The sequence below is a fragment of the Tachypleus tridentatus genome, chromosome 10, assembly GCF_004210375.1.
Source record: "Tachypleus tridentatus isolate NWPU-2018 chromosome 10, ASM421037v1, whole genome shotgun sequence".
NCBI lineage: Eukaryota > Metazoa > Arthropoda > Merostomata > Xiphosura > Limulidae > Tachypleus > Tachypleus tridentatus.
In genome coordinates, this window is record NC_134834.1 from 101,888,018 (window position 1) to 101,915,885 (window position 27,868).

At 34.1% G+C, this 27,868-nt stretch overlaps 1 protein-coding gene across 7 annotated transcripts in view; it reads left to right on the plus strand.

Moving 5' to 3' along the window:
* Nucleotides 1-5,235: 5,235 nt before the first annotated feature.
* LOC143229978 (DNA repair protein REV1-like) overlaps nucleotides 5,236-27,868 on the plus strand; it is a 53,664-nt gene continuing 31,031 nt past the window's right edge. For 2 of the 7 annotated variants that reach the window (XR_013016145.1, XM_076462891.1), the window contains exons 1-7: nucleotides 5,236-5,379; nucleotides 6,652-6,743; nucleotides 7,583-7,727; nucleotides 11,841-12,009; nucleotides 18,879-19,651; nucleotides 21,212-21,581; nucleotides 25,248-25,402. Coding sequence is in view for 6 of the 7 variants with exons in the window: in XM_076462891.1 (XP_076319006.1) it covers nucleotides 6,696-6,743; nucleotides 7,583-7,727; nucleotides 11,841-12,009; nucleotides 18,879-19,651; nucleotides 21,212-21,581; nucleotides 25,248-25,402 (1,660 nt within the window). In the remaining variant the exon portion in view is untranslated. The other 5 variants (XM_076462895.1, XM_076462892.1, XM_076462893.1 and 2 more) reach the window with 5 other exon arrangements.

Below are 27,868 nucleotides of genomic sequence, written 5' to 3' on the forward strand. Positions count from 1 at the left end.
CCTCAGGAAGACATTGAACCTACTTTACCTAAATATGCCCACCATTATATTGCTTTTGAGAAATGTCAAGCTTTGTCTACTGTCATTTTATATAAAGCAGCTTTATCAACTGCTTTTCAATATTCTCAACTTTGGAAATTTTTCGATTTTTCAATGTTATTCTGATGTTAAGGTGGTATTACATGCCTTGTCTTAACATCATTCGAGTCTTTAGCTGCATGTATCATGTATTACTCTTACCTTAAAGTGTAGTTTTTGTTTCTGCTGGTATGTGCATGTTGTAGGTTTTGGTTGTTTGCACTGCATGTGTACAGAATTTTATCACTCTACTTATGTCTTACTATACCCTAATAAATCGTGTTTTGTAAGGTTCTTACAGCCAGATGAAGGGATAAATCCTCCTAATAAATTAATTTCCCAGTTATTTGTACACTCTACAAGTGATTTGACCCAGGTTTCTTACATCATATCAGAGCCCTAATGTGTTGTGTCTCATGCTACATTCGAGGTGCTAGAAATTTATTCATTGCAGTATTTTAATTCCCAGAGATATATCCTAAATTACTTTGACGAGGTGTATTCGCAAATTGATCCATACTGCTTATCCTGAACTTACTTTACAGGGAAAGAAACTTCTGTAAGTCACATTTCTACGTCTTTAGCTGCCTAGCTGAATTTCCCACTGGAGGACATCATGCAGGTTAGTATGTGGTCTTCTTCCAGTACTTTTCTCTTACATTACTTAAATTATTTGGAAGTTTTTGTGTACCCATCTGGACGTTTTGACCACATCTGCTAGATTATAATGAGGAGTAACTATTGTTTTTACTTTCCATGGTCTTTTACCTCTTTTTCATTTGATCCAACTGTGTTGCCCATCATGTGTGTTTTATCCATCCATTTGATCCAACTGTGTTGCCCAGACAGGTGTGTTTTATTCATCCATTTGATCCAACTGTGTTGCCCAGACAGGTGTGTTTTATCCATCCATTTGATCCAACTGTGTTGCCCAGACAGGTGTGTTTTATCCATCCATTTGATCCAACCGTGTTGCTCAGACAGGTGTGTTTTATCCATCCATTTGATCCAACTGTGTTGCCCAGACAGGTGTGTTTTATCCATCCATTTCTGTACTAGCAGTAAATTCAATACAGTGTTGTGTTTACAGATGACATTGATTTCTTGGAAGGTGTGAAATTATTTTGCCGTGGAATTCACTCATGAAGTGATTTTGTAAGATAGACAATCAGAGTGCTTGTTTGTTTTTTGAATTTCGTGCAAAGCTACAAGAGGGCTATCTGCACTAGCTATCCCTAATTTAGCAGAGTAAGACTAGAGGGAAGGCAGCTAGTCATCACCACCCACTGCCAACTCTTGGGCTACTCTTTTATCAACGAATAGTGGGATTGACCATCACATTATCACGCCCCCACGGCTGAAAGGGTGATCATGTTTGGTGCGACGGGAATTCGATCCCGCTACTCAGATTACAAGTCGAACGCCTTAACCCACCTTAGAGTGATATATCTGTTTAATATGAAAATAATGAAGCTGTACATTGTGAACAAAAATAAACAGAATATTTAGTGTATATACTTAGTGTGAACAAGGAAACAGCCCTTTCTACTTTAGTTGGTGTTCAGTCTTTAATCTAGAATGTTAACTCTCTTTCTCATGTTGGTGGACTTACCTCATGACCTCCATTCCTATACAGAATTAGTTAGTTGTCACTTTCAGTTTGGCCCAGCATCTAGGTAGTTATGGTCTTTGACTCGCAATCTTAGGGTTGCGGGTTCGTAATTCCTTCCCACCAAACATTCTTCCCTTTCGGCTGCGGGAGCATCATAATATTACAATCAATTCCGCTATTCATTGGTAAAAGAGTAGCTCAAGAGTTGGTGTTGGATGGTGAAGAATGTCTGCCTTCTCTCTAGTATTTCATTGCTAAATTCGGGATGGCTATCGCAAGTCACCCTCGTATAATTTTGCGAGAAATTAAAAGTAAACTGCTTTCAGTCAATGCAATACTCGGCCAGCCAAGAATATTTCAGATGCAACCTACTTAACCAGGATACTTTATTTAATCCTCAAACAACATCTAAATGAATTTCATAAAAAAGCAAAGTGAAAAAGAAAGGTCCATTTTCGAAGGTCCTCTGTTTATGGGATATCGAATCTTTTTGTTAAAGTCATTCATTGAACCTTCATGCTTTTCTCCTAACATCATTATGTCTGGTTATAAAATGAACATACCTAACACTCTTTGCAGAAATCAGTTTATTCTTAGAATACTGCATCACACACCTTATTAGAAATATTTATTTAATGTATATATTAGTGTATTTTAAAACCTGCAATACATTTTAAAAGAAACATTCTTATTTTGTGGCTTTATCCATAATGTACAGGTTATTTGCGTTAACATTTTACTCTAACTGCAAAAACAAAAAGTAACGAAGCCGTTGTAGCTTCGACTACTACCTGTTGCATTGTTATTTATTTTAAATGAGGATGCAATGGGCGAATGGAGCACACAAGCACTAACTTGAGGGTTACAGTTAAAAAAGTCTGAGACCAAGATTTCAAGAATACTTCTTTTATTAAGCTTTTTTATATACTTAAAGTTTGCATTCAACACACATTTTCACAAATAGGTTAAACTACTTTAGTTCAATTAACACTTTTTAACTAAACAGTTACTTAACTAAATAATAATTTAAGATGATAATCAATATTTAGGAACAATGGCATTAAAATACTTACAAAAAGTTCAGGCGAGAAACCGTTAGTTGTCTCGGGATTTCAGTAGTCATGTTGAAGTAGCGGAATTGATACAGAGTCTAAAAGAAACATCTTTTCTGTAGGAGAGAGCTGATCTTTCGGCTGTTACATGAGGTTTTATTCGATTTTTCCTTAGTATCTGGCTAGGTAGTCAAGGCACTCGACTCGTACTCCAAGGGTCGGGGGTTCGAATACCCGTCACACCAAATATGTTCGCCCTTTCCTATGTGGGGGCGTTATAATGTTATGGTCAATCCCACTATTCATTGGTAAAAGAGTAGCCCAAGAGTTGGTGATGGGTGGCGATGAGTAGCTGCCTTCCCTCCAGTCTTACACTGCAAAATTAGGGACAGCTAGCGCAGATAGCTCTTGTGTAGCTTTGCGCAAAATTCAGACCAATCCTTAGTATCCTCACGATCTGCCGAATAGCGTGTACAACTATTCGCAAGTATCTCGGATACTTAATTGATCAACATATGATTGTGTGCATCATCTAACAATAAAAACAAATCTGCTCATCCATTGGTCACAAATAGAGACGGTGAATCGTCAGCTTCTCTTGTATCTATACTCGCATACTTATTACCAATACTTTATCAAAGTGCCGGCTGTCCTTCTTTTTAGGGAGTTTTGAACTCGATAATTATCAATCGTCTTCAGCTTTAACCCGTACTGTGGTGTATTCAAGCTGTTTGAGATTCTTCCTGGCTTTGCTTCATTTATACAGCGTCCATAATTTGCATAACCCTTTTACTGATCTTGATAGTGTTAGCTCTTTACAGCATAAACAAACAGCAGAAAGTTCTCAATGTATTACCCCACTTGAGTCCTCGTAATCTGAGGGTCTCAAGTTCGAATCCCCGTCACACCAAACATGCTCGGCCTTTCAGCCGTGGGGACGTTATAATGTTGTGGTCAATCCCACTATTCGTTGGTAAAAGAGTAGCCCAAGAGTTGACGGTCGGTGATAATCGCTAAATGCCTTCCTTCTAGTCTTACACTGCTAAATTAGGGACGGCTAGCGCAGATAGCTCTCGTGTATCTTTGCGCGATATTAAAAGCAAACCTCTTTGTTATGTAATCATCATTTTTTTCTTGTACTTTTGTGCATATATTTCACTGCATCACACTTCTTATTACACACAATTGTCTGAGACATTTAAAATATTCAGCAATGCCTCAATATATTATTAAAAATCATTTTACACCTTCAACTAGTTAGAAGTTTTTATTTATAAAATAAACGAATTATAAAAATATTTGGATGTTAACAAGATGTAGAATGATTTGACTATCCTTTTTCTAATACTGTTTTTTCCTAATGCACCGTGGTCAGGTAGTTAGGGCAATCGACTCGTAATCTGAGGATTGTAGGTTCGAATCCCTGTCACACCAAACATGATTGCCCTTTTCAGCTGTAGGGATGTTGTAATGTTACGGTTAACCCGACAATTTCGGTTAATAAAAGGGTAGCCCAAGAGTTGATGGTGGGTGGCAATGGCTACCTGCCTTTTCGCCAGCCATATGCTGCTGAATTTGTGACGGGTAGCACAGATAAGCCTCGTATAGCTTCACACGAAATTCAAAAACAAACAAACGATCTTAATGTATTGTTCTCCGGTGGGACAGTGTTACGTTCATTGATTTACAGCGCTAAAAATCTTCTGTTCAATTCTCCGCGATGGACACAGTAGGAAGGCCAGTATAGCTTTGCTTTAAAAACTAACTGAATGAATGCGTTCTAAGTTTTTTCAAACTATTTTAAATACAGGTGTTTAATGGTGCAAGTGTGACTTTGAGACAAACAGTACTAAGTTAAAATAATAGTTGATTTGACATAATAATATATATATATATATTAGATTGTTTTAAAATGTAGAAAGTAATTCTTATATCTAAAAATTTATTCTAATTTTTAAATTCCGTCTTGTCAAAGTATCGATCACGGACTGCTACTTGGCGCCAATAGTGTGCAGAACTGTGAATCCAAGGGTCATTTGTTCTTCAGCTACTAAAAAATTACATTCAGTATTTGGGTCGTGGATGTGATATAAGAGCAAAAAAAACCCAACAAAAACTGTTATTCGGCCTGACAGGAATTGATAAAGGACTTGTTGACTAGAAATCTTCCTTTTAACCTGGTTGCCTCCTAGTGGCACAGTGGTATGTCTGTGGATTTATAAAACTAGAAAACGGGTTTCGATACCATACTGGGCAGGGAACACAGCCCATTGCGTAGCTTTGGGCTTAATTAATAATCAACAAAAATAACAACAACCTTTTAGCCTGGTCTGTCGTTTCAAATTTAGAGACAGCCTGCGTGAATAGCTTTTAGGATATTAATTACGTGGATATTCGAAACAACTAAATATTCAACCACCTTTTAGTGTAATAAAAAGAAAATTATTCTCTGATTCATTCCAGGTTTTATTTTAGCAGCTGAAATTAATTTTTTGTGTTTCTACATGTTTTCGTTAAACATAAGCGTAAGCGCGTTGCTTAAAAGTAAAATCTAAGGGATGGTATACTAGAACTTGTAAACGCGCTCCTATGTCGGATACGAAAAGAGAATTGTGTAACAGTTTTATTTTCCTTGAGGTAGTACGAAGTTTTAAGCAGTGCTACACTTTATGTTTATCTTATATTTGCAATCCCTTTTTTACGTATAAGTTCAGAAAGTCCCATCTTTGTTTTAATACAACAACCTGTGTTATTACTCAGTGTTACTTATTAGGCCACTAATCTTTAAGGGCATTGCTTTTTCAACCAACCTACTATTTTAACCGACCGAAGGCAGTCACTACTACAAAAAAATTATCTGCATTGACATCATATTATCTCGCGAGACTAACACCAATATTTTCCAACCTTTTTATCGGTGTAAACAGCCATTTTTTTACTATTACTACTAATATTGTTTTTAACACTTGTGTGAACGAATTGTTTGAGATAAGAAAAATTGTGTTATTAATATTAGCAGTACATAAAGATAATTATAACGCAGTTATAATTGCTGTTCACAATACTAATATTCAGTCTTGCGTACTGGGAGATGTTGGAACTTGGCAGATAAAGTTTTGCTTTATTTTTTTGGTTTGCACAAATTAGGAATAATTTTGTGTAAAACATTTTTAAAGTTTAAAATCTTAAAGTTAAAATAGCAACTTTTTATTATTAAAACGGATCTTGACTAGCAAAATTACAAATTAAGTACATAGTTTTATGACTAATAAATTATTATTTTTTACATATTAAGATGCTAATTATCACAAAGTCAGTCAGATTTACTTATAAGTTACGAGTTAGTGTTGAACATAGAATTTTAAACAGCTTGCATAGGAACTTGTTATTTTATAAAGTTAGTGGACATTTGCTCTCTTGATGCTTTATTGTGCCTATTAACTAAACCTTACAGAACTTAGAAAATTACAGGAATATGAAAAAGTGCTGTTTAAAGAAATAAAATGAAAATTATATCATTTAAGAAGTTAATATTTTAAAGGTTAACTTGTTTGTTTATGGTTTCTAAATTGTTTTTAATGTAAAGTTAGAAATAATAAATTTTATATTAGGTGAATACTATGTTACTTGCATATGATTTCTTACATCTACATGTATAATATGGATATAAGAGCGTCTTTAATTACAGTTTTGATAATGTAATAAATTTTGGGTAAGTATGATTTTGTTTGCATATATCTTCAGGTCATTACAGCTTGTATACACATAGAAATTCTTGTTAATTGGTGAATTGAAAATAGTATAATCTAAGCAAGAAGGAAGACTTTCATTTTATGTATGATGTACAAATTTTCTCATTGGTTAATATTATCCTACAGGTAATGTCATGTTCTCTGATTCTGTTCACAGTTTGGTAAGCCAACTTCTCACACATTATTTTACTGAAGAAAAGTATGCAAAGAAGAAATAGACAACATGGAGTGACAGGTTTTGAAAAATGGGTAAGTTTATATGAAATAATGTTTAAAAACAACAAGGGACCTGTTGGTCCATCTCTAATGTTCCATCCTCTAAGAGAAACTAAAACTATTAAACAAATAAGTTTAAAATAAAATAACATTTTAAAGCCAGCTCTTATCATTGATATAATTGACAAATTTTCTGTTCAACTCACTCAAATTTACTGCCTTCACAGCATCTGATGGCAACCCATTCCATAGGTCAACTACCTAATATGAAAAATAAAATTATATTAGCTGAAGACCTCTTCTACCTTGCTTAAATCTATATTTGTGTCCTTTAGTTCTATAATTCTTGCTGTTAAGTATGTAAACAAGGTGATTCACCAACATATATCTTTCCTTTAAAATCTTAAACATCTCAATAAGATTGCTTTTAACTCTTCCTTTTTTAAAGAGAAAACAATTTTAAGGACCTCAAACCCTCCTGATATGACAATCCTTTAATTCCAGGTACATATTTAGTAACCCTCCTCTGATTTTTTCCAACAATTTAATGACATTCCTAAGATAAGGAACCCAAGATTAGTGCTTCAAATGTGACCTAACCAGTAACCTATAGATTGAAATTATAACCTTTTCATACTTGTATTCAATATTTCTGAAGATACAACCTAAAATCCTATTTGCCTTCCCACTAGCAACAGCCCACTGCTTGGATGACTTATCAGCCATACACCAAGAACCTTGATGTTTGGAAGACCTGAATTTTGTTACAATTTCACTGCAGATGTACTCACTAAATTATTATATAAACATTTTTTATTTAGATTTTAATATTTCTTGTTCACAGGTTGTGCTGTTTAATTTTCTTACTGTAGGGTGGATATATGGCTGCTAAGAAACAGAAACTGGCTGACCAGTTCACTGCCAGGGCTCATCATGAACTTGAAAATTTGGACACTTGTGAAGATGAAACATCAAACATATTTGAGGGGGTTGCAATATTTGTGAATGGATACACAAGTAAGTTTTTGTCTGCCTGTTTTATATGATTACTGATCTTTGTAAGTTTCGTGTAAAAAAATACCATTGGTAACCTAATCTTACATTATTGATAACACAGCTTTTTAATATCAAGAATATCATTGGTGACCTAGTTTTACATTAAAGGGATATTGCTAACCTGGCTGTTTGCTATTAAAAGGATGTTATTGGTGATGTAGTTTTACATTAGAATTCAAACTTGCTGAATGAAACTATATGAAAATTGTACTTAACATCAAGTGTGTGTGTGCATATAAAACATGTACATTTTAATTTAAAATATAAAATTATGGTTAAGTCTGTTCTGAACCTTCTACTACTTACTCTCATATGGATTTGTGTTTTGTCTGAAACATCCTTCTTTAAGATCTTAATTTTTCTAAAAGGTGTGCTCAAAAATGTTGTCCCTATTTTAAGAACCCAGTGGAATTTACTGTGTATGAAATTCAGTTAAAACAAAGAAAGTACCACAAATGTAATATTTGAAGCTGTTGATGAGAGCATATATCATACTGAAAGTGATAATTCTACAGCATAAATACACACTTTACTTATTTATACCTACATGTAACTAAGGTAAACATGATAACATCAGTTATTTTTATTTTACAGGACATTACTTTGATTAAAATGCAATTATAATACTGTACTTCCTTCCACTTGGCAAGATTAGCTTTTACCATTTTGTGCTGCCCTCTATAAACAAACTTCTTTTATAACACATGCCAATAAACCTTCTATGTTTTCCTGTTGGTATCAAAGATTCCATCATGTTTTCATGCAAATCATCATGTGTCATCTCTCCAAAAATAGGAGAACACTGCTGTCATATGATGCATGTGACTCCTTTTATGTGCTGCTACTGAACAACCATTTCTCCTTTGGCAGTGCTGGAGTTCAGATATTTTTTGTGGATTACCTTTAGCCTCAGTATAAAAGTGGTTATTTCAATTGTCATCTCTTTTTATTGTGTTGTTGACTCTTTTTCTTGAACTTCAGCATCAGATAGTAATCACACAGAATAAACAGTTTGGTAACATTACAGTTATTTTTGTGAATGAAGATTTTTCTGTGTTTGTTCACTTGTCTTTCTTTACTGCTCAAAATAAGTTTGTTCATCACTTCCTGATCCTGAACTTGCATTTTTGTGGGAACGTTTGGATTTCCTATATCACTGAAAATGATATAACCTTTTGAAAGGTTTTATAGCCTTTTTCCTGTGTAGTCAAGTACTGTCATTAAGTTTTAATTGTTGTTGCATATGTAACTGATTACAATTAAGTTTTTATTGTTGTTTGATATGTAACTGATTACAATTAAGTTTTTATTGTTGTTTGATATGTAACTGAGTACAATTATTAATTTTTATTGTTCTTTTGTGTGTAGATGGATACTATCAAGAAGTTTTTATTGTTGTTTTGTGTGTAGATGGATACTATCATCAAGTTTTTATTGTTGTTTTGTGTGTAGATGGATACTATCAAGAAGTTTTCATTGTTGGTTTGTGTGTAGATGGATACTATCAAGAATTGTTTATTGTTATGTTGTGTGTAGATGGATACTATCACGAAGTTTTTATTGTTGTTTTGTGTGTAGATGGATACTATCACGAAGTTTTTATTGTTGTTTTGTGTGTAGATGGATACTATCATGAAGTTTTATTGTTGTTTTGTGTGTAGATGGATACTATCATGAAGTTTTTATTGTTGTTTTGTGTGTAGATGGATACTATCAAGAAGTTTTTATTGTTGTTTTGTGTGTAGATGGATGCTATCAAGAAGTTTTTATTGTTGTTTTGTGTGTAGATGGATGCTATCAAGAAGTTTTATTGTTGTTTTGTGTGTAGATGGATGCTATCAAGAAGTTTTATTGTTGTTTTGTGTGTAGATGGATGCTATCAAGAAGTTTTTATTGTTTTGTGTGTAGATGGATGCTATCAAGAAGTTTTTATTGTTTTGTGTGTAGATGGATGCTATCAAGAAGTTTTTATTGTTTTGTGTGTAGATGGATACTATCAAGAAGTGTTTATTGTTTTGTGTGTAGATGGATGCTATCAAGAAGTGTTTATTGTTTTGTGTGTAGATGGATGCTATCAAGAAGTGTTTATTGTTTTGTGTGTAGATGGATGCTATCAAGAAGTTTTATTGTTTTTGTGTGTAGATGGATGCTATCAAGAAGTTTTGTTTTATTGTTGTTTTGTGTGTAGATGGATGTTATCAAGAAGTTTTTATTGTTTTGTGTGTAGATGGATACTATCACGAAGTTTTTATTGTTGTTTTGTGTGTAGATGGATACTATCACGAAGTTTTTATTGTTGTTTTGTGTGTAGATGGATACTATCAAGAAGTTTTTATTGTTGTTTTGTGTGTAGATGGATACTATCACGAAGTTTTTATTGTTGTTTTGTGTGTAGATGGATGCTATCAAGAAGTTTTTATTGTTGTTTTGTGTGTAGATGGATGCTATCAAGAAGTTTTTATTGTTGTTTTGTGTGTAGATGGATGCTATCAAGAAGTTTTTATTGTTGTTTTGTGTGTAGATGGATGCTATCAAGAAGTGTTTATTGTTGTTTTGTGTGTAGATGGATACTATCAAGAAGTTTTTATTGTTTTGTGTGTAGATGGATACTATCACGAAGTTTTTATTGTTGTTTTGTGTATAGGTGTATGCTATCGTGAATTTTTATTGTTTTGTGTGTAGATGGATGTTATCAAGAAGTTTTATTGCTGTTTTGTGTGTAGATGGATGCTATCAAGAAGTTTTATTGTTGTTTTGTGTGTAGATGGATACTATCAAGAAGTTTTATTGTTGTTTTGTGTGTAGATGGATACTATCACGAAGTTTTATTGTTGTTTTGTGTGTAGATGGATACTATCATGAAGTTTTTATTGTTGTTTTGTGTGTAGATGGATGCTATCAAGAAGTTTTTATTGTTGTTTTGTGTGTAGATGGATGCTATCAAGAAGTTTTTATTGTTGTTTTGTGTGTAGATGGATGCTATCAAGAAGTTTTTATTGTTGTTTTGTGTGTAGATGGATACTATCACGAAGTTTTTATTGTTTTGTGTGTAGATGGATACTATCAAGAAGTGTTTATTGTTATGTTGTGTGTAGATGGATACTATCAAGAAGTTTTTATTGTTTTGTGTGTAGATGGATACTATCACGAAGTTTTTATTGTTGTTTTGTGTATAGGTGGATGCTATCACGAAGTTTTTTTTGTTGTTTTGTGTGTAGATGGATGCTATCACGAAGTTTTTATTGTTTTGTGTGTAGATGGATGCTATCAAGAAGTTTTTATTGTTTTGTGTGTAGATGGATACTATCACGAAGTTTTTATTGTTGTTTTGTGTATAGGTGGATGCTATCACGAAGTTTTTATTGTTGTTTTGTGTGTAGGTGGATGCTATCACGAAGTTTTTATTGTTGTTTTGTGTATAGGTGGATGCTATCATGAAGTTTTTATTGTTGTTTTGTGTATAGGTGGATGCTATCATGAAGTTTTTATTGCTGTCTCATGTGTGACTGAATACTGTCGACTTTGGGGCCATCAACATTTTTATTTGTCCATTCTATGTCACTTAAGAGGAGTCCATATGCTTTCCTATGTGTTAAATGGCAATGTCAGATAGTCACCAGTGAGATGTTATTCAATAGCTCAAGTATAGACTGCACCTTTTCTGTTCCTTATATGTGAAAATCCATATGGTAACTTAAGTATGGATCTCACACTTTCTACTTCTGAGTTATAAATATCTTTAAAGGTACTTGTTCTTCTGGAGTAGTTTCAGTATCTTCAGAAAAATGCTCATGATTTGTAGTTTCAATGATATTATTTTTCATTATGGTAGGTATGGCAGAAGGTGGTTAAATATGCTTATTTTGTGAATTTTTATTGTTGAATAACTTGTTTATTTCTTCATTTTGATTTGGAAATATTTCTGAAATTTTACGTAATTATGAGCACGTAGAAGATTGTAAGTTTTGTTCCCAAAACATTTTTTGAAGGTTCTAGATATTACATAACGGTTCTTTTATCATTTCTAAGATTTGAATATGGATCATTTTGTACATTTGAGTTAGTTTAATCTAGATCCCACTGCTGACGAACTGAAGAGGCTGATGATAATGCATGGAGGTACCTTTCATCACTATTATAAGCGTCACCAAACAACCCATATTATAGCTACAAATTTACCTGATAGTAAAATTAGGGAGTTGAAGCAGGAGAAGGTAGTGAAGCCTGAATGGATTACTGAAAGGTATGTGTGTAAAGTAACCTCAGTAAACTCAGTTACTATTGTTTATGTAAAATGTGAAAAGATGAATATTTTGCAGCAAAACAAAGCATTAAATTGAAGAATACTGTGTAAAACTTTCATCTGAAATCTCTTCTTCTTGATGTTGATTCCTCTACCTGGTGAGATTATCTTCAAGAAAAGTTCAAATTGTACATTGTACCTTATCTCAGTTCCAAACATCTGTCCACATGTATTTCTCTTACATAGTGACCTGGAATAAAAGAGTAGGAGAGGAACTTGCTGGCTGAGTAGTGTCTTAGCCATTACAGTAGACCACTTTCACCTTGTATTCCTGTAGGGAGGAGGCTTCCAATATGGTACATTCCTCCTATCACATGATTAGCTATTGTTCCTTTCTGCTCTCTATATGTGAACATTTTCTTTATGCATGCTACAAGCCTTCTGCTCTCCCCTGTTGGAAACAAGTGATTTCAATGTGTCTGTCATGTAAATCAACATGCATCACCTCTCCACCAATAGGATCATAATATACTTATGTGACTCCCTTTCTGCACCTCTACCAGATACAACTTTTTTGTTCATCAGTGCTTGTGCTTGGATGTGTTCATTTTTTGATCTCATTTCAAATTGAAATACAGTTTCTTCATGAAGTGCTTATATCTTATAAACTATGCAGTTTTCTGTAAAAGTATATCATTACAGTTGCCTTTTTTGTTTACTTGAATAATAAATTCTAAAGCTAATGTCACCACTTTGAGTGTCTGAACTTTGACAGGTACTTTATCTCAAGCTTCAGGTATGGGCAACCTGACTGGAAATTTATCAGCATTTATTCACTGGGAAATTGAAAGATTGTATGACTCATCTTCTGTCTCCAGACACTTTCCTACTTCCTTTTGAACCTGTGCATGCTAATGAAGACTTTGATTGCTTGTTTCTGCTCCTGATTTTGTCATACTTTTCCTGAGGATTTAGTTTGGTCTTCCACTTTTTGTTTTTTTACTTTGTTTTTCACTTTTATGATTTTTTATCCTTCACCTCTATTTCTTATGACCCATGTCCTTCCTTACTATGTGAACATTCTTTCCAACCTTATTGTTTTTTTCCTCTGCTGTACAAGGGGCCCATGCTGTACAAGCCACTTCCCAGTTAAATGACGATGTTAGCACGTTTCTTCCCCATGGGCTTTGGAGTAGTCTTCTCTCACTTACTATCATGCAAACTGTATGCCCTCATCTTGACCAACAACTGTTGGTTTCTCATCTATATGTTTGGGGGGGTAGGCCCCAAATGTCCTATGCCTAATTTTTCTGCATGTGTCTTATCTTCACAGATCTTTTGCAGCACCTTTCCACTGTTCATCTGCAGTATGAGGTTCTTCAGAAATTCTGAGGGATTTTCTGAGAATATCCTCTCTATCCTTATCTCCACATTGACTTGTTTGTCATATTCAGCTTTGTTATTACGTATGTGGTTTCTCTGTCGTTGGGACCTCTGCTATTCAATGGTCTATTGAACCTGTTCCACATTAGTCACTGGGTTTGTACATTCAACTATTTGTTGTTTCAAAGGTAACTGCATACTTTAGGTTTGTCATTGATTTTTTTCCCGACTCAGTCACTACATTAACATTTCTTGTTTCACCGTGGAGTCCTATCTCACCCTCTCCGTGGGCTTTTTTTCTGCTAGTTTATGGATGACCTAGAAGGATGTTGCCAGTGCTTACTTGCATATTCTTGCTTCAGCAGGGTCTCATTTATATTTTCGGTTCATCTATTATGAGGTTGTGTACCATTTGTGATCCTTACTTTTTGAGCTTGCTTCCATACTTTATATTTTCTACTGGGTGTTCAGAGCTTTTGCTCATCATGTTCATGCCCTAGGACTGTGTTACTATTATATTATGGGCAGTTGGCTTCTTTTGATCTGCTCTGAAATGGAGTTGGTCAGTCATAATCATCAACTCCTTAAAGTGGCTGCTTGAGTGGGGTGGTTAATCAAATTAAAGAAGTCCCACCTCCATTGGGTATGTCTTACCCCCATACCTTACCCATTTTGGTGTGTTTTTCAACAGTCACCTCAGTTAGGCCCAACCTTCTCCTTTCTGACTTTGTTCCATGTAACTGTTAGTTTGGCATGCACTATCTGCTCCCTCACTTTATGCATGTAAGGTTTTATTTCTTTTGGGGATGTGGTCTTCCATAACACCACTGATTTCCCTAGGTTGTGCACATATGTGTTCCATACAGTGAATCCTTCACGATCAATGGAACCTTGGTTCTTCTTATTACACTTCCTTTTTTCACTGGTGCACCATCTGTTTTGGTGGTTGGGCAAGGCTCATTCATTGATGTTCATCCAGTTTCCTACTCCTCATTCAGACTTGCATCTATTTACAGATGTATCACTTTAAGACTGGGGTACATGTATTGATCATCAAGAAGCTTCAGGTCATTGGTGTGTCTATGACCAGTTCTTATGTATCAATGCCCTCAAGCTCCAAGCTTTATATTGCTTCCTATCTGTAATTATACATTGTCTGGGGATGGAGCATCCCAACAGTTTGATGATGGTGGGATATATCAATCAGTAAGACAGCATCCTGTTGAGATGCCTCTTCTTCTGTATGTTGGATCTCTTACATTGAACCCACATGCACCACATTTGTTTGATCACTTGTTCTGTTCTGGGTGCTTTCAGTCTCATAGTGGATAGTCTTTGCTATCCTGAGAAGATCTATCCAATGAGATGGTCCCTTGTTTTTTCTTGTTTTCCAATGGCTTTGCAGATGATTTGGTTTTTGTCTGGGCCTTGATGAGAAGATAGGTTTCTCCTGTCACAAAGCTTAACATTTGGCTCAATCAATATGTTGTTCTTCCATGGATGTATCTCGACAGAAGTGGAAAATCTTTCACACATGGTCCCATTCTTAGAGATTTTTAGCTACTCAACCTACCATGGCTGATGTGTCAACTTTTCAAGTTTGGGGTCTTTGGTCTCCTTGATTTTGGGTTATCATTCAGTCTTGTCCCCTAAATTTCATCTTTTCCATCACCCTAAATTCTTTGATTCACATGTACTTATCATGTTAATCCATTCTTTCCAGATTTGCCTTCCTTCCTGAAGATCTACTGTTCCAGACTTGAATGTTAATGTGGGTCTCCATTCCCTTATTCTATCTCCATTTGAACCTCTCTCTTTTTCTTTTTTTCCTTGTTTTCCTTAAAGCATATTTTCTTCTCTTGGCATGTGGTCATTGCCAATCTTACTTGTTCACTGTCAATGTTACAGCCACACTTTATCCCTGTACTTATCTCTTTAAAGTCTGTAGAATTGTTGACTGTCATTTCACATCTAGTTCTATTAGTTATTGATTTTTTAATACTATCATCTATCTCTGTTTTGGATTCCTGGCTGGTTTGAAATTTGAGTAAATGAACTGTCTGACACTGGTCAAAATAACTCGCTGGTAATGCCAGTGCTTTGTGTATTTCTTACATGGATTTTAGATATGTCATCAAAGGAAAGCTTCATGTCAGTCGGCAAGAAGTTCAAAGTGAGGAATAAAACCAACAGTTTTTCCATACTAAATCTACAATCCCTGATTGTGTATCATGTTTGTATATCAGAGGAAGTTTTCCTCACAAGGCTATGCATTTTTTGCTTTTTATTACTATCATTTTCTTTTTTAAGGAGATGATCCATAAATATGTGGCCAATGTGTCACTAGTTACAATTACCCATATAATATTTAATGAAGTTGCTATGAAAACAAGCATCAGTATCATTTTTAGTTGTAGCAGTCTCCATTTTCATTGGTAGTGATTATGCTGTCCAGGTTGATGGTGTTTTTACTTTTTTACAGGCCATAGGTTTTCTTAAGAGTATTATTAAGTTGTTGTTAACCTTTTCCATACAAAGAAAATTATTATATTTTTCTTTAAGTATTGTAATCATTTATGTCTTTTTCATTTCCAGTTGTTAAATGCCCCTGAGATGGCATACACCAGTTTTCTTGATGTTAGGTGTCCTTCAGTCACATAATGTAGCCTATGTAGTTGGGTTACACCAGTAATCTTCTTGTTAGGGTTAGACATCCTTCAGTCACATAATGTAACCTGTGTAGTTGGGTTACACCAGTAATCTTCTTGTTAGGGTTAGACATCCTTCAGTCACATAATGTAGCCTGTGTAGTTGGGTTACACCAGTAATCTTCTTGTTAGGGTTAGACATCCTTCAGTCACATAATGTAGCCTGTGTAGTTGGGTTACACCAGTAATCTTCTTGTTAGGGTTAGACATCCTTCAGTCACATAATGTAGCCTATGTAGTTGGGTTACACCAATAATCTTCTTGTTAGGGTTAGACATCCTTCAGTCACATAATGTAGCCTGTGTAGTTGGGTTACACCAGTAATCTTCTTGTTAGGGTTAGACATCCTTCAGTCACATAATATGGTCTGTGTAGTTGGGTTACACCAGTAATCTTCTTGTTAGGGTTAGACATTCTTCAGTCACATAATGTAGCCTGTGTAGTTGGGTTACACCAGTAATCTTCTTGTTAGGGTTAGACATCCTTCAGTCACATAATGTAGCCTGTGTAGTTGGGTTACACCAGTAATCTTCTTGTTAGGGTTAGACATCCTTCAGTCACATAATGTAGCCTGTGTAGTTGGGTTACACCAGTAATCTTCTTGTTAGGGTTAGACATCCTTCAGTCACATAATGTAGCCTGTGTAGTTGGGTTACACCAGTAATCTTCTTGTTAGGGTTAGACATCCTTCAGTCACATAATGTAGCCTGTGTTGTTGGGTTACACCAGTAATCTTCTTGTTAGGTTAGACATCCTTCAGTCACATAATGTAGCCTATGTAGTTGGGTTACACCAATAATCTTCTTGTTAGGGTTAGACATCCTTCAGTCACATAATGTAGCCTGTGTAGTTGGGTTACACCAGTAATCTTCTTGTTAGGGTTAGACATCCTTCAGTCACATAATATGGTCTGTGTAGTTGGGTTACACCAGTAATCTTCTTGTTAGGGTTAGACATCCTTCAGTCACATAATATGGTCTGTGTAGTTGGATTACACCAGTAATCTTCTTGTTAGGGTTAGACATCCTTCAGTCACATAATATGGTCTGTGTAGTTGGATTACACCAGTAATCTTCTTGTTAGGGTTAGACATCCTTTAGTCACATAATGTAGCCTGTGTAGTTGGGTTACACCAGTAATCTTCTTGTTAGGGTTAGACATCCTTCAGTCACATAATGTAGCCTGTGTAGTTGGGTTACACCAGTAATCTTCTTGTTAGGGTTAGACATCCTTCAGTCACATAATGTAGCCTGTGTAGTTGGGTTACACCAGTAATCTTCTTGTTAGGGTTAGACATCCTTCAGTCACATAATGTAGCCTATGTAGTTGGGTTACACCAATAATCTTCTTGTTAGGGTTAGACATCCTTCAGTCACATAATGTAGCCTGTGTAGTTGGGTTACACCAGTAATCTTCTTGTTAGGGTTAGACATCCTTCAGTCACATAATGTAGCCTGTGTAGTTGGGTTACACCAGTAATCTTGTTAGGGTTAGACATCCTTCAGTCACATAATGTAGCCTGTGTAGTTGGATTACACCAGTAATCTTCTTGTTAGGGTTAGACATCCTTCAGTCACATAATGTAGCCTGTGTAGTTGGATTACACCAGTAATCTTCTTGTTAGGGTTAGACATCCTTCAGTCACATAATGTAGCCTGTGTAGTTGGATTACACCAGTAATCTTCTTGTTAGGGTTAGACATCCTTCAGTCACATAATGTAGCCTATGTAGTTGGATTACATCAGTCTTCTTGAAGACATAGTTAGACATCCTTAAGTTACATAAATGTAATATAGTCTGTGTGGTTGGGTTGCACTTACATTTTTCATTACATTTTTAAAGAAAACTGTAAATTATGTTGGTGATTATCTGTATGTATGTTTTGTGCTTAATATACTGTGTTAATGTTTTTTATTGTTTGTCTTTTAACCATTGAGATATCACTTATGAATATTACAGTAAATTAAGATTTGATAAAAAATATATACTTTATTATTTTAGATATTCAGTTTTTTATGTTAAGTTTTAATAACAAAATTGTAAGTTTTGTTGACTTTGTTATGTTATTTGTTAAATATTTTCTGGTGTAATTTTTATATCATGAAATAATGTAACAGATATATCTTTTAATATAGTATCTGTATATACTGGGTTAGTGACATGTACCTGAATTATGTACAGTAAGCATCTATCCTGAGGTTAAGTGGGGTCTGTATATAAAATAACCTCTTACAAAGATAGTAATTGTAAATCATATGTTAATGTATCTTTTGATTAACTGATTATGTTACTATTAATTATAGAGACACTTAAACATGCTATTTGTGAGGAAGTAGTGACTTGTTACTGATCTTAACTATAACACAAAAACATTTGTAAATGTCTTGCTTCAACATACTAAGCTATGGAGTAACCGACATAAATTCATCAACGTTTTAAAAGTCAACATATTGTGTTATGTTAGTGATTACACTACAGTAAACATTCACTTAACTTTTGTTATACATATATGGACTTTGACTAATTCTCTCTTTAAAATAGGATTGTGTTTAGAAGTAATTGATCTAAAACAAAAAACTGACAAGGTTACCTAATACTTCACAATGCCACAAATTTGGTCTTAATGTGATTGTGGAAAGAACACTCAATATGTGATTGTACATGTTAATTTATGTATGTTATGAGAACTTTGAAGATGTTACTATTTGAACAAGCACAAGTGTATTGCTTCTAACACTGATGGTCATAATACATGATATTGTACCTATTCTGTTTCAGTATTAAAGCAGGATTGCTGCTTCCAGACACACTATTTCTTCTCTATTCTTGCCTTTCTAAGGGCCAGAAAAAGTTGAATTCTTTTGTTGGACCAAACAAAACCATTAGAGCTCAAGAGAACATAGCCAATCCTTGGACAGAAGGTCAGATAAGGGACAAAACCATCACTATGAATAATGACAATAAGGACCAAGAAATAAGAAATAGTGATGCAACTGGTGACCATGATAAGGTTTTGAATGGTGTTAATAAACATGAAATTCAAAAGAAAAACAATGATAATTTTAAATCAAAAGACAAGTTTGTGAAATCTACAGGTGAGGCTAGAAAAAGCAATATGAATTCATCCTTGCAATCAAGAACAGCATTCAAGGACTCTGTTAGTGATTGTTTCTCTCTGTTAAATGATTCTACTGGTCCTTATAAAACAACAGTGAATTCATCTCTCCGAGCTGGGGAACCCAACTTTCTCTCTGAGTTTTACAGCCATTCTCGTCTACATCACATATCTACTGCTGGTGCAGAATTTAAACAGTATGTAGCTGATCTTCGTCGGAAAAACAGTGATAACTTTCCAGGAAGAATGAAACTTGTAGAGTGGAAGGAATCTCAGCAAGGAGGATGTCCTACTCTCAACCCTGAAATAACAGGATTGGAGAACATAAAAAGTACACAAAACATAAGTGGTGAAAAAAGAGAGAGAACTATAATGCATATTGACATGGACTGTTTCTTTGTTTCTGTTGGGCTTTGCAGTAGGCCAGACCTTGTTGGTAAGGTTGTGCATGTCTTAGCGAGATAATTGCTGGCTTATTTAAAGTTTCCTAAAGTAATGAGGTTGCTATACTTTTTATGTTGTTGTTTAAACCTGAAAACTGAAACAATTCATTTTCTTTAAGAAGTTATTGCTTTTCTAATCCTATAACTATCACGTACTGTAATATGTTTGTGGACAAAGGAAAGGTATCTTCAACTGAAACAGAACTTTGAGTTAGCATAAATTATAACAGAGAGTTTATAGTATCAGAATAATAATTGAAATTACATTTCAGTGCAAGGTATTTTTCATTACATTTATAAACTTTTGGTTGTAACACTGTAGTGAAATTCAGTTGTGAATATTTTGTCTGATGTTTTAACTTTCTACAGATGGACCTGCAATTGCAACATACAGTAGTGGATATAAATATATAGTATAGACAACTGATATGAGCATAGAAAACGTTTATTTAAAAAGTAACAAATAACAATGTTTGAACCTCCTTAAGTCATCATGTTGAGAATAAGATTGTTGTTGATCACATATCATGAAGATGACAGTAATGATAGCTGTGGAGTTACAAAGGTGTAAATATTTAACCTGTCATATGGTAATTTAAAGAATAATTAGTATCTATTGTTACTCGTAACTAGTACAATGTGGGTTTAAATTCTTGTATAATAAGAGCTTCTATAATTATTTGTTCGTTGACTTTGGTATCATTACTTAATATGTTAATTTGTTATGGTTATACAGTGGTCATTTGAAACACAATGTTCAAAAATATGGGAAGCTAATTTTTTTTAATCTGGTTTCCATTTTTTTGGCTTGTATCTCATATAGAAATCATGTTAGTTATTACATTGTATTTGATATATAACTTTGGTATTATGATTGTCAGAGTAGTTTTTACATAGTATAGGTCGTAATTTTGTACCTTGTTTTTGAATGAATTTAGTATTTACTTGAATGTTATTTTTGGTTATGTGTTTTTTCCAACTGTTTGTTATTTTGTCACTGATTACTGGAATGTACAGTATGCAGCACATGTAGTGTTTTGTTCATAATTGTTTCACTGTCTTTTGGGTTTGTTGTTGGATGTGGTTTTTGTGAATAATTCAACAGTTTTTGTAGGACATTTGTTTATGTTGATAAAATCCTGTTTTAACTGTTCAACTTCTTTGTTAAGGTTGTCTGGTGATCAAAATCTTGTGGCTATTTTCATTAGATTTTCTGGAATGTTGAGTTTTGTTTTTGTTTTGTGTGCCAAGTTCTGGGGAATGTACAGTGAGTGATTTTTCAGTGGATTTTTGTTTTGTGCCTTTTAAATAAACGTTTTCCATAGCTATATTGATTATCTATACTACACACACACACTTCAAGTGGGTTCCATGTCATCATGGAAACCATAGTAGAGTTCAGCTGTAAACATTTTGTCTTATATTTTAACTTTCTACAGACAGACCTGAAGTTTTAACGTACTGTAATATAACTCAACTGTGAACATTTTGTGTCATGTTTCAACTTTTTTCAGACAAACCTGTGAAATTTTTTATGTTTTAATTTTCTTTAGGGAAACCTGTAGCTGTCACACACTGTAGCAGAGGTCAGCCAAAGCCTAGAATTGGAGTAAATGTAGAATATGAAAGAAGTTACTACAGAAATAAGTTATTTCAGGGCAGGAGACAGAAAAGTAAAGCTTCAGTCCAGAACACTAACAGAGTAACAGAAACCTTGAATTTTGATGAAGAGAGCATGTCTGCTGAAGAATGTGGATCAATGTCAGAAGTGGCCAGCTGTAGTTATGAGGCAAGAAAGGCTGGAATTAAAAATGGAATGTTCCTTGGGGAAGCCTTAAAGCTGTGTCCATCACTACAAACGATTCCTTACGATTTTGAAGGTTACACTTCTGTATCATGTACTTTATATGACATGGTTGCAAGGTAAAATTAATTTACTCTTCAAATTATAAGCTAAGACAATTTTCTGTAATTTTGTCTATAAATACAATTGTAACAAAATTAAAGATCCTTTTTTAAAACAGGCAGACTTAACCCTGAAACACACTCTTCTCGATCAGAAGAACTCACTCTGTGCCCTAAAGCTCTGAATGTTCTGATACAATGCAATACTTAGACAAGGCTTAGTTGTGCAATTGTCAATGAACTACTTAAATTTTACCTTCACTTTCTCATTCAGAGCCAAATATTTTGGGTGACAGTTATCCTGTTTACATAATTTACTGTGTTTGTAATGGATTTTGATTTTAGTGTTAGCCACTTCTGCTAATTTTGAAGTTTTTTGCCTATTCTTTTGAGGCTTTGTTTTTGTGTTTTGTTACAAGTATACAAGGGAATCTTGTAGCTGTTTTTTTCTACCTTGAATATTGCCTTTATTATCTTGGTAGCAAACAAGCTCACCCTTTTAACCAGGCCTCTTTATCTTCTATTTCTACCTGCTAACTTATTAACTAACCCTATTCTTGATGACTCCTCTACTCAATTGTTTCAACTCGTAACCCAGATACCTGAAATATTGAGCCTGTTTCTGTTATACTAGAGGTAGCTAGTCCTATGTTAGATAATTCTCTATTAGAATCATTACTTTCTTGCTTTTCCCTCATATTAGAATTATTACTGACTCTTCTAAGTTGACCTAACATTCATTTACTTTCAGTCTGTTCATGACATTACAACTATTTTAGTGAGGTCTCTACATTTAATTCATTTGACTTTACAGTAATTTGTTCCTAAATTTTTTATGTGGGTGAATCTTCCATTTCGACTTCATTCCCTCAATAGGTTTCTGCTTCTAGATAGATAACCAGTCTTGTTTTGAGAGAGTTTCTTCAGTCCAGCTTTTAAATGTAGGCTTTTCTTCACTTCCCAGCTTTTTTCTTCCAGAACTTCATTTCGTTGTTTCTCTGTCACCTGCACTTAATAACTTGGCTTCTTTGTTGGTATGATTTCTGCTTTTGATACGATTGCTACTTTTGTATTTACAAGGTATTACACTATCTTCTGATACCACAGATAAATTTGTATGTTCTCCCTTTTTGTCATAGTATTTGTTTGTGATATTCTTATGTCAGTAATTTCATGTACAGGGGAAGATATATCAGAAGGATTTGAATTGGAGATTTAAACATTATCTTTAAACCTTTTCTTTTGTGGGTGAAATTAGCAAAAATTTGTGTACACCTTATGTGCTTGCCAGTGAAATTATATTGGTGATAAATCTATCATATTTAAAATATAGTTACAAAATATGTAACACACACAATTAATTAAAAGTCCATTTATTAAGCCTTAACATTACTTTGTTCCCAGTTGAACAATTCCTGATCACTTCTTAACTTAAGGGAATCTCTTAAGCAACTTTAGTAATTTTATTTACATTTTCTATATAAATCTAAAAGTTTCATTTTTTAAACAAATGTGTGGTTAAATATGGTCATATATTTATTATTCACTTTCAGTTTCATACAGTTCCATCATCTGTGATTGTGTTTCATGTCTGTCTTTTATGCACCTCCTGACACTTTTATAAGATTACTGGTTAAGATGTGGGTCTTGTGGAGCTATACAAATTTATATTCTAGATGGGCAGTGTACAAAAATGTGCTGTAATGTTACAAAGATAGTGTAAAAATTCACATCTCTGGAAGATAGAACAGCTTCTCTCTTATTCCAATAATTATTCAGTTTAGAATATTTGTGTTCAGCTTGTATCTGGAAGATAGATTGGTAATGTTAAAAGTCCAGTGTGTTTGAGGGTAGACTGGTAATGTTAAAACTCTATTGACTGGAGGATATAGGTTGATGTTATTAACCCTTAAACAGTGGGAATGTTGTAGATAGCAGCATCAGTTGATGATTGCTGCCACTGAAAGGTTAAAACTCCAGTGTGTTGAGGATAGATTATGAATATTAAAACACCATTGTCAGGACAATAGTTTGGTAATGTAATACTCCAGTGACTGTTGGATATATGTAGGATATGGCACTAATTGTCAGATCTCAGAGGGGTGTAAGATAGCTAAGAAATCAAACAGTACCAGGTTTTATTAGGTGCTTAGATTATCTTGCAGTACTCTCAAACTTGTGCTTGAAGAATCTTGAAGCATTAGGAAGCTCAGTCATTGTGATTTCAGTGAACTCTGAGATGTTCATCTCGAGAATTTTAACTATTTGCCATTTCTTGAAAAATTAACAGATTTTCTAATGGTTGGGTTTAGTGAATAGAAAAGTTTCAATCAATCACTAGTCTTGAAAAGTTTCCACTACATGTAAATATTCAGGAAAGTGGAAAAATACTAGTAAGATCAGGAACATAGAGAGTAGAACAGTTCTGGTAAAGTTTAGAAATTGAAGAGTGAAAAACTTCTAGTCAAGCATATATATCTGGAGAGTAGAAAGGTTCTGGTGAAACTTGGGAATCAGAAGAACTACTGGTCAGTATCAGATGTCTTTTGAAAGTCAGGAATCTAAAGAAGAAAAGCTACTGGTCAGTATCAGGTGTCTTGTGAAAGTCAGGAACCTTAAGAAGAAAAGCTATTGGTCAGTATGAGGTGTCTTGTGAAAGTCAGGAATCTCAAGAAGAAAAGCTACTGGTCAGTATCGGGTGTCTTGTGAAAGTCAGGAATCTAAAGAAGAAAAGGTACTGGTCAGTATCGGGTGTCTTGTGAAAGTCAGGAATCTAAAGAAGAAAAGCTACTGGTCAGTATCGGGTGTCTTGTGAAAGTCAGGAATCTAAAGAAGAAAAGCTACTGGTCAGTATCGGGTGTCTTGTGAAAGTCAGGAATCTCAAGAAGAAAAGCTACTGGTCAGTATCGGGTGTCTTGTGAAAGTCAGGAATCTCAAGAAGAAAAGCTACTGGTCAGTATCGGGTGTCTTGTGAAAGTCAGGAATCTCAAGAAGAAAAGCTACTGGTCAGTATCGGGTGTCTTGTGAAAGTCAGGAATCTAAAGAAGAAAAGCTACTGGTCAGTATCGGGTGTCTTGTGAAAGTCAGGAATTTAAAGAAAAACTACTGGCCAGTATCAGGTGTCTTGTGAAAGTCAGGAATCTAAAGAAGAAAAATTATTGGTGATAGTGGATGTTTGAAGGATAAAACACAGATCTGAGGATTAGAAAAACATTGGTAAGCTCTAGTATGTCATTGATCAAGTAATATTCTTGGACATGTGGTGTTAAAAAGTAACCAGGTCACAAATAATCAGAGAGAGTGGTCTTCAAATCAGCAACTTGTGGCTACCATTGGTTGAATAAACACTCGGTTGCTTCTTCAGGAACAAACAGCCAATCAGAGTATGCACATTTCAATCCATCTGGATATTATGTAAGACTTGCAGTATTTTTCCCAAACTAACCTGAATATGAAAAATGTAAGACTTTCAGAATGTTGTCTTCTACACTTGAGCTACATAAGTAGATTGCATAGTAACCAGTTGCCACTAATTTTACAATGAACTAAAATTAATAATTGTTAAGTATTTCCCTGTTTCTGTAACAAGCTTCTCAGTAGTGATTACTAATGCTATAAAATAATTGTCACAATTAAGTACTTTCATCTCTAGTACACTGATAAAGTTTATGACTTATTTTACAGCTACACACTTGACATTGAAGCTGTGAGTTGTGATGAACTGTTTGCTGATTGTACAGATGTTCTGCAAGAAACTGGAGTCAGCCCTGTGGAATTTGCTACATTTTTGAGGAGAGAAATTAAGGAAAAGACTGGGTGTATAGCATCTGCTGGATTTGGTAAGTATCTGGAAGACTTATGACATAAACTAAAACAAAAAATATGGTAATCTTGTATATATTTTGAATAGTGTCTGTCCAAGTGTTTGCCTCCTATTTCAAAACCTGTACGTGCAGATAAAGTTCAAGGTTTACTTTTGGTTGGATAACAAGCAGGAATAATGTTGATGCTAAATTTTATTTTATAAGAAGGATATTCTACAGTGAACAGCTAGGAATTAATAATGTTATGATTCACATATAAAATGTGATGTTACTGTTGAGTGGCTGTTTGCATGACTGAAATGCTCAACAATTACTTTTTATGATGAGTGATAAATGTGGCTCAGATGTTTGGAAACAAAATTACCATTTTTAAAGTGCATGAAATAATTTAAATCGATAGATTAACTTAAACTTTTTCTGTCACTGGTGATGGGTTCTTTTGCTTGTTACTGCATAATTTGGAAAACAGCACAAAAATTGCACATTAATGCAGTATGTGAGAGATACTGTCAAATTTGTTCACTACCATATGATATCTGACCAGTGCTAAATATTTTCTTTACCACATTATGCAAAAGTCAATACTAATTACATTTTCTGCTATGATTTAAAAAAATTATGTATGTTGAATATTAATGTTGACTTGTGGTGTCAATAAAAATAGAAACATTTGCAATTGTGATTTAATAAAATAGCTGACACTGAAAGGACAGTATTACTATAAAATATTTAGTGAGTGAGTTTGTTAATATTTAAGTACAACACTCTACAATGGGCCATCTGTACTGTGCCCAACACAGGTAAAGAAGACATGTTCGTAGCATTATAGCTGCTGTTACACTAGAAAGTATTCCTTTAGTTCTTACTGGTTGTAAGCCATCAGTGCAACATCTACACACACACACACAATGATAACATTTAGACTAGTTTTTGTTAGTTTATTTATTACTGTTACTGTTAAAATGTACCATCCTAACTGGTGTCATTTTAAGGAACACCAACTAGTCAAGGTATAAAATTCATAAAATGGTACACTTGCTTTTGAAATAATACGTGTATAATGGTACACTGATATTTAAAATAAAATGTGTATAATGGTACAAGGGTATTTGAATAATACAATAATCCAATTATAACCAAAGCTTCATAACCATTCTGCATTGCACCACAAACTCAAAGTATAGTGTAGGGTGTTATTCCATCTTGCTGTTAACAATATGTGTCAGTAACACTACCAGCAGGCCAGTGACTCGGTTACAATGACTTGACCTATACTGGGTCACTAAAACCAGAAACAAAATGTAAACACAATTTTTCAAACAGTATAAAAAGTATATCATAATACTTGATATAATGTGTGGGAAGAGGAAAAGTAATATTATTTTCTTACAAATATAATTCTTATTATAAATTGTTTACAATGATGTTTAGACTGATTTGTTTGCATTAAGATGTTGAAGATTCTATGTTGTTTAAGTCCTTGTTTTCTGGGATCTTGATCAGGGTAAGGGCTTTCTTTTGAATGATATCAAAAGATTGTCCAGTGTATTGATACACTGCTTCATTAGCTTGCTGTGTTTCAGTTTTCCTTTGTGAGTTTGTCTTTAGTTTTGCTCATTTTTCTGAAAAGCTCTTTTGATTATGGCATTATGTTCTGGAATTTTAGTTTTGTTTCTAGAAGCTGTATCCTTCTTTATCATTTATTCTCCTGTATACTCTTCTTTTTGCTTCTGTGTAATTACAATCTTTATGGATACATGTACAAGACCAATCTTAATAAAACTGATGTATTTAATGGGAAACACTCATTCTTTATGAAACATTATTTAATTTTCTTTTTTTTTAAACTCTAATAATAATTGAACTTTTGGGAACTGTTTCCCCCATGTTTTGTTATGTTACAAACACACACACACACACACAGCTCTTGTCCATTTGAAGAGAATTTGCTTTCTATTGGTTCAATATCTTCAGAACCAAGCAGCCAGAGTGTAGTGTTACTTCTTGTTGCAGAGGGATACTGTGTTAATCAACAAAACATCTACTTATGTACATATACAGGGTGTTTGGTGCACTGTGCAGTTTTGTCTGTTAGTAAATATACAAGTGCACAGTGACTTTCCGAACACCCTGTATAATCTCACAGAAATTCTTGAAACTACTGCCAGATCATACAGAATATTCTAGAAGTAAAACATGACAGCATGCATTTTATATATATGGAATCTTCTCGAATATTCTAAGTAATGTTGAATTCTCTGACCTATTTCAGAATATGATACCATGTTCCAGAATGTTCTGACATATTCCACAATAATATGCTAGAACTTAGCAGAATTATTTAAAATGTTCAGATTATATAGATATAATGTGAGCTATAAGGTAAAATCACAGCTGCCTTTACAAACACCAAACTGTCATACAATATAGACATAATTTGGTGTGAATTACTTGCTTATATATTGAAACGAGAATATTTTA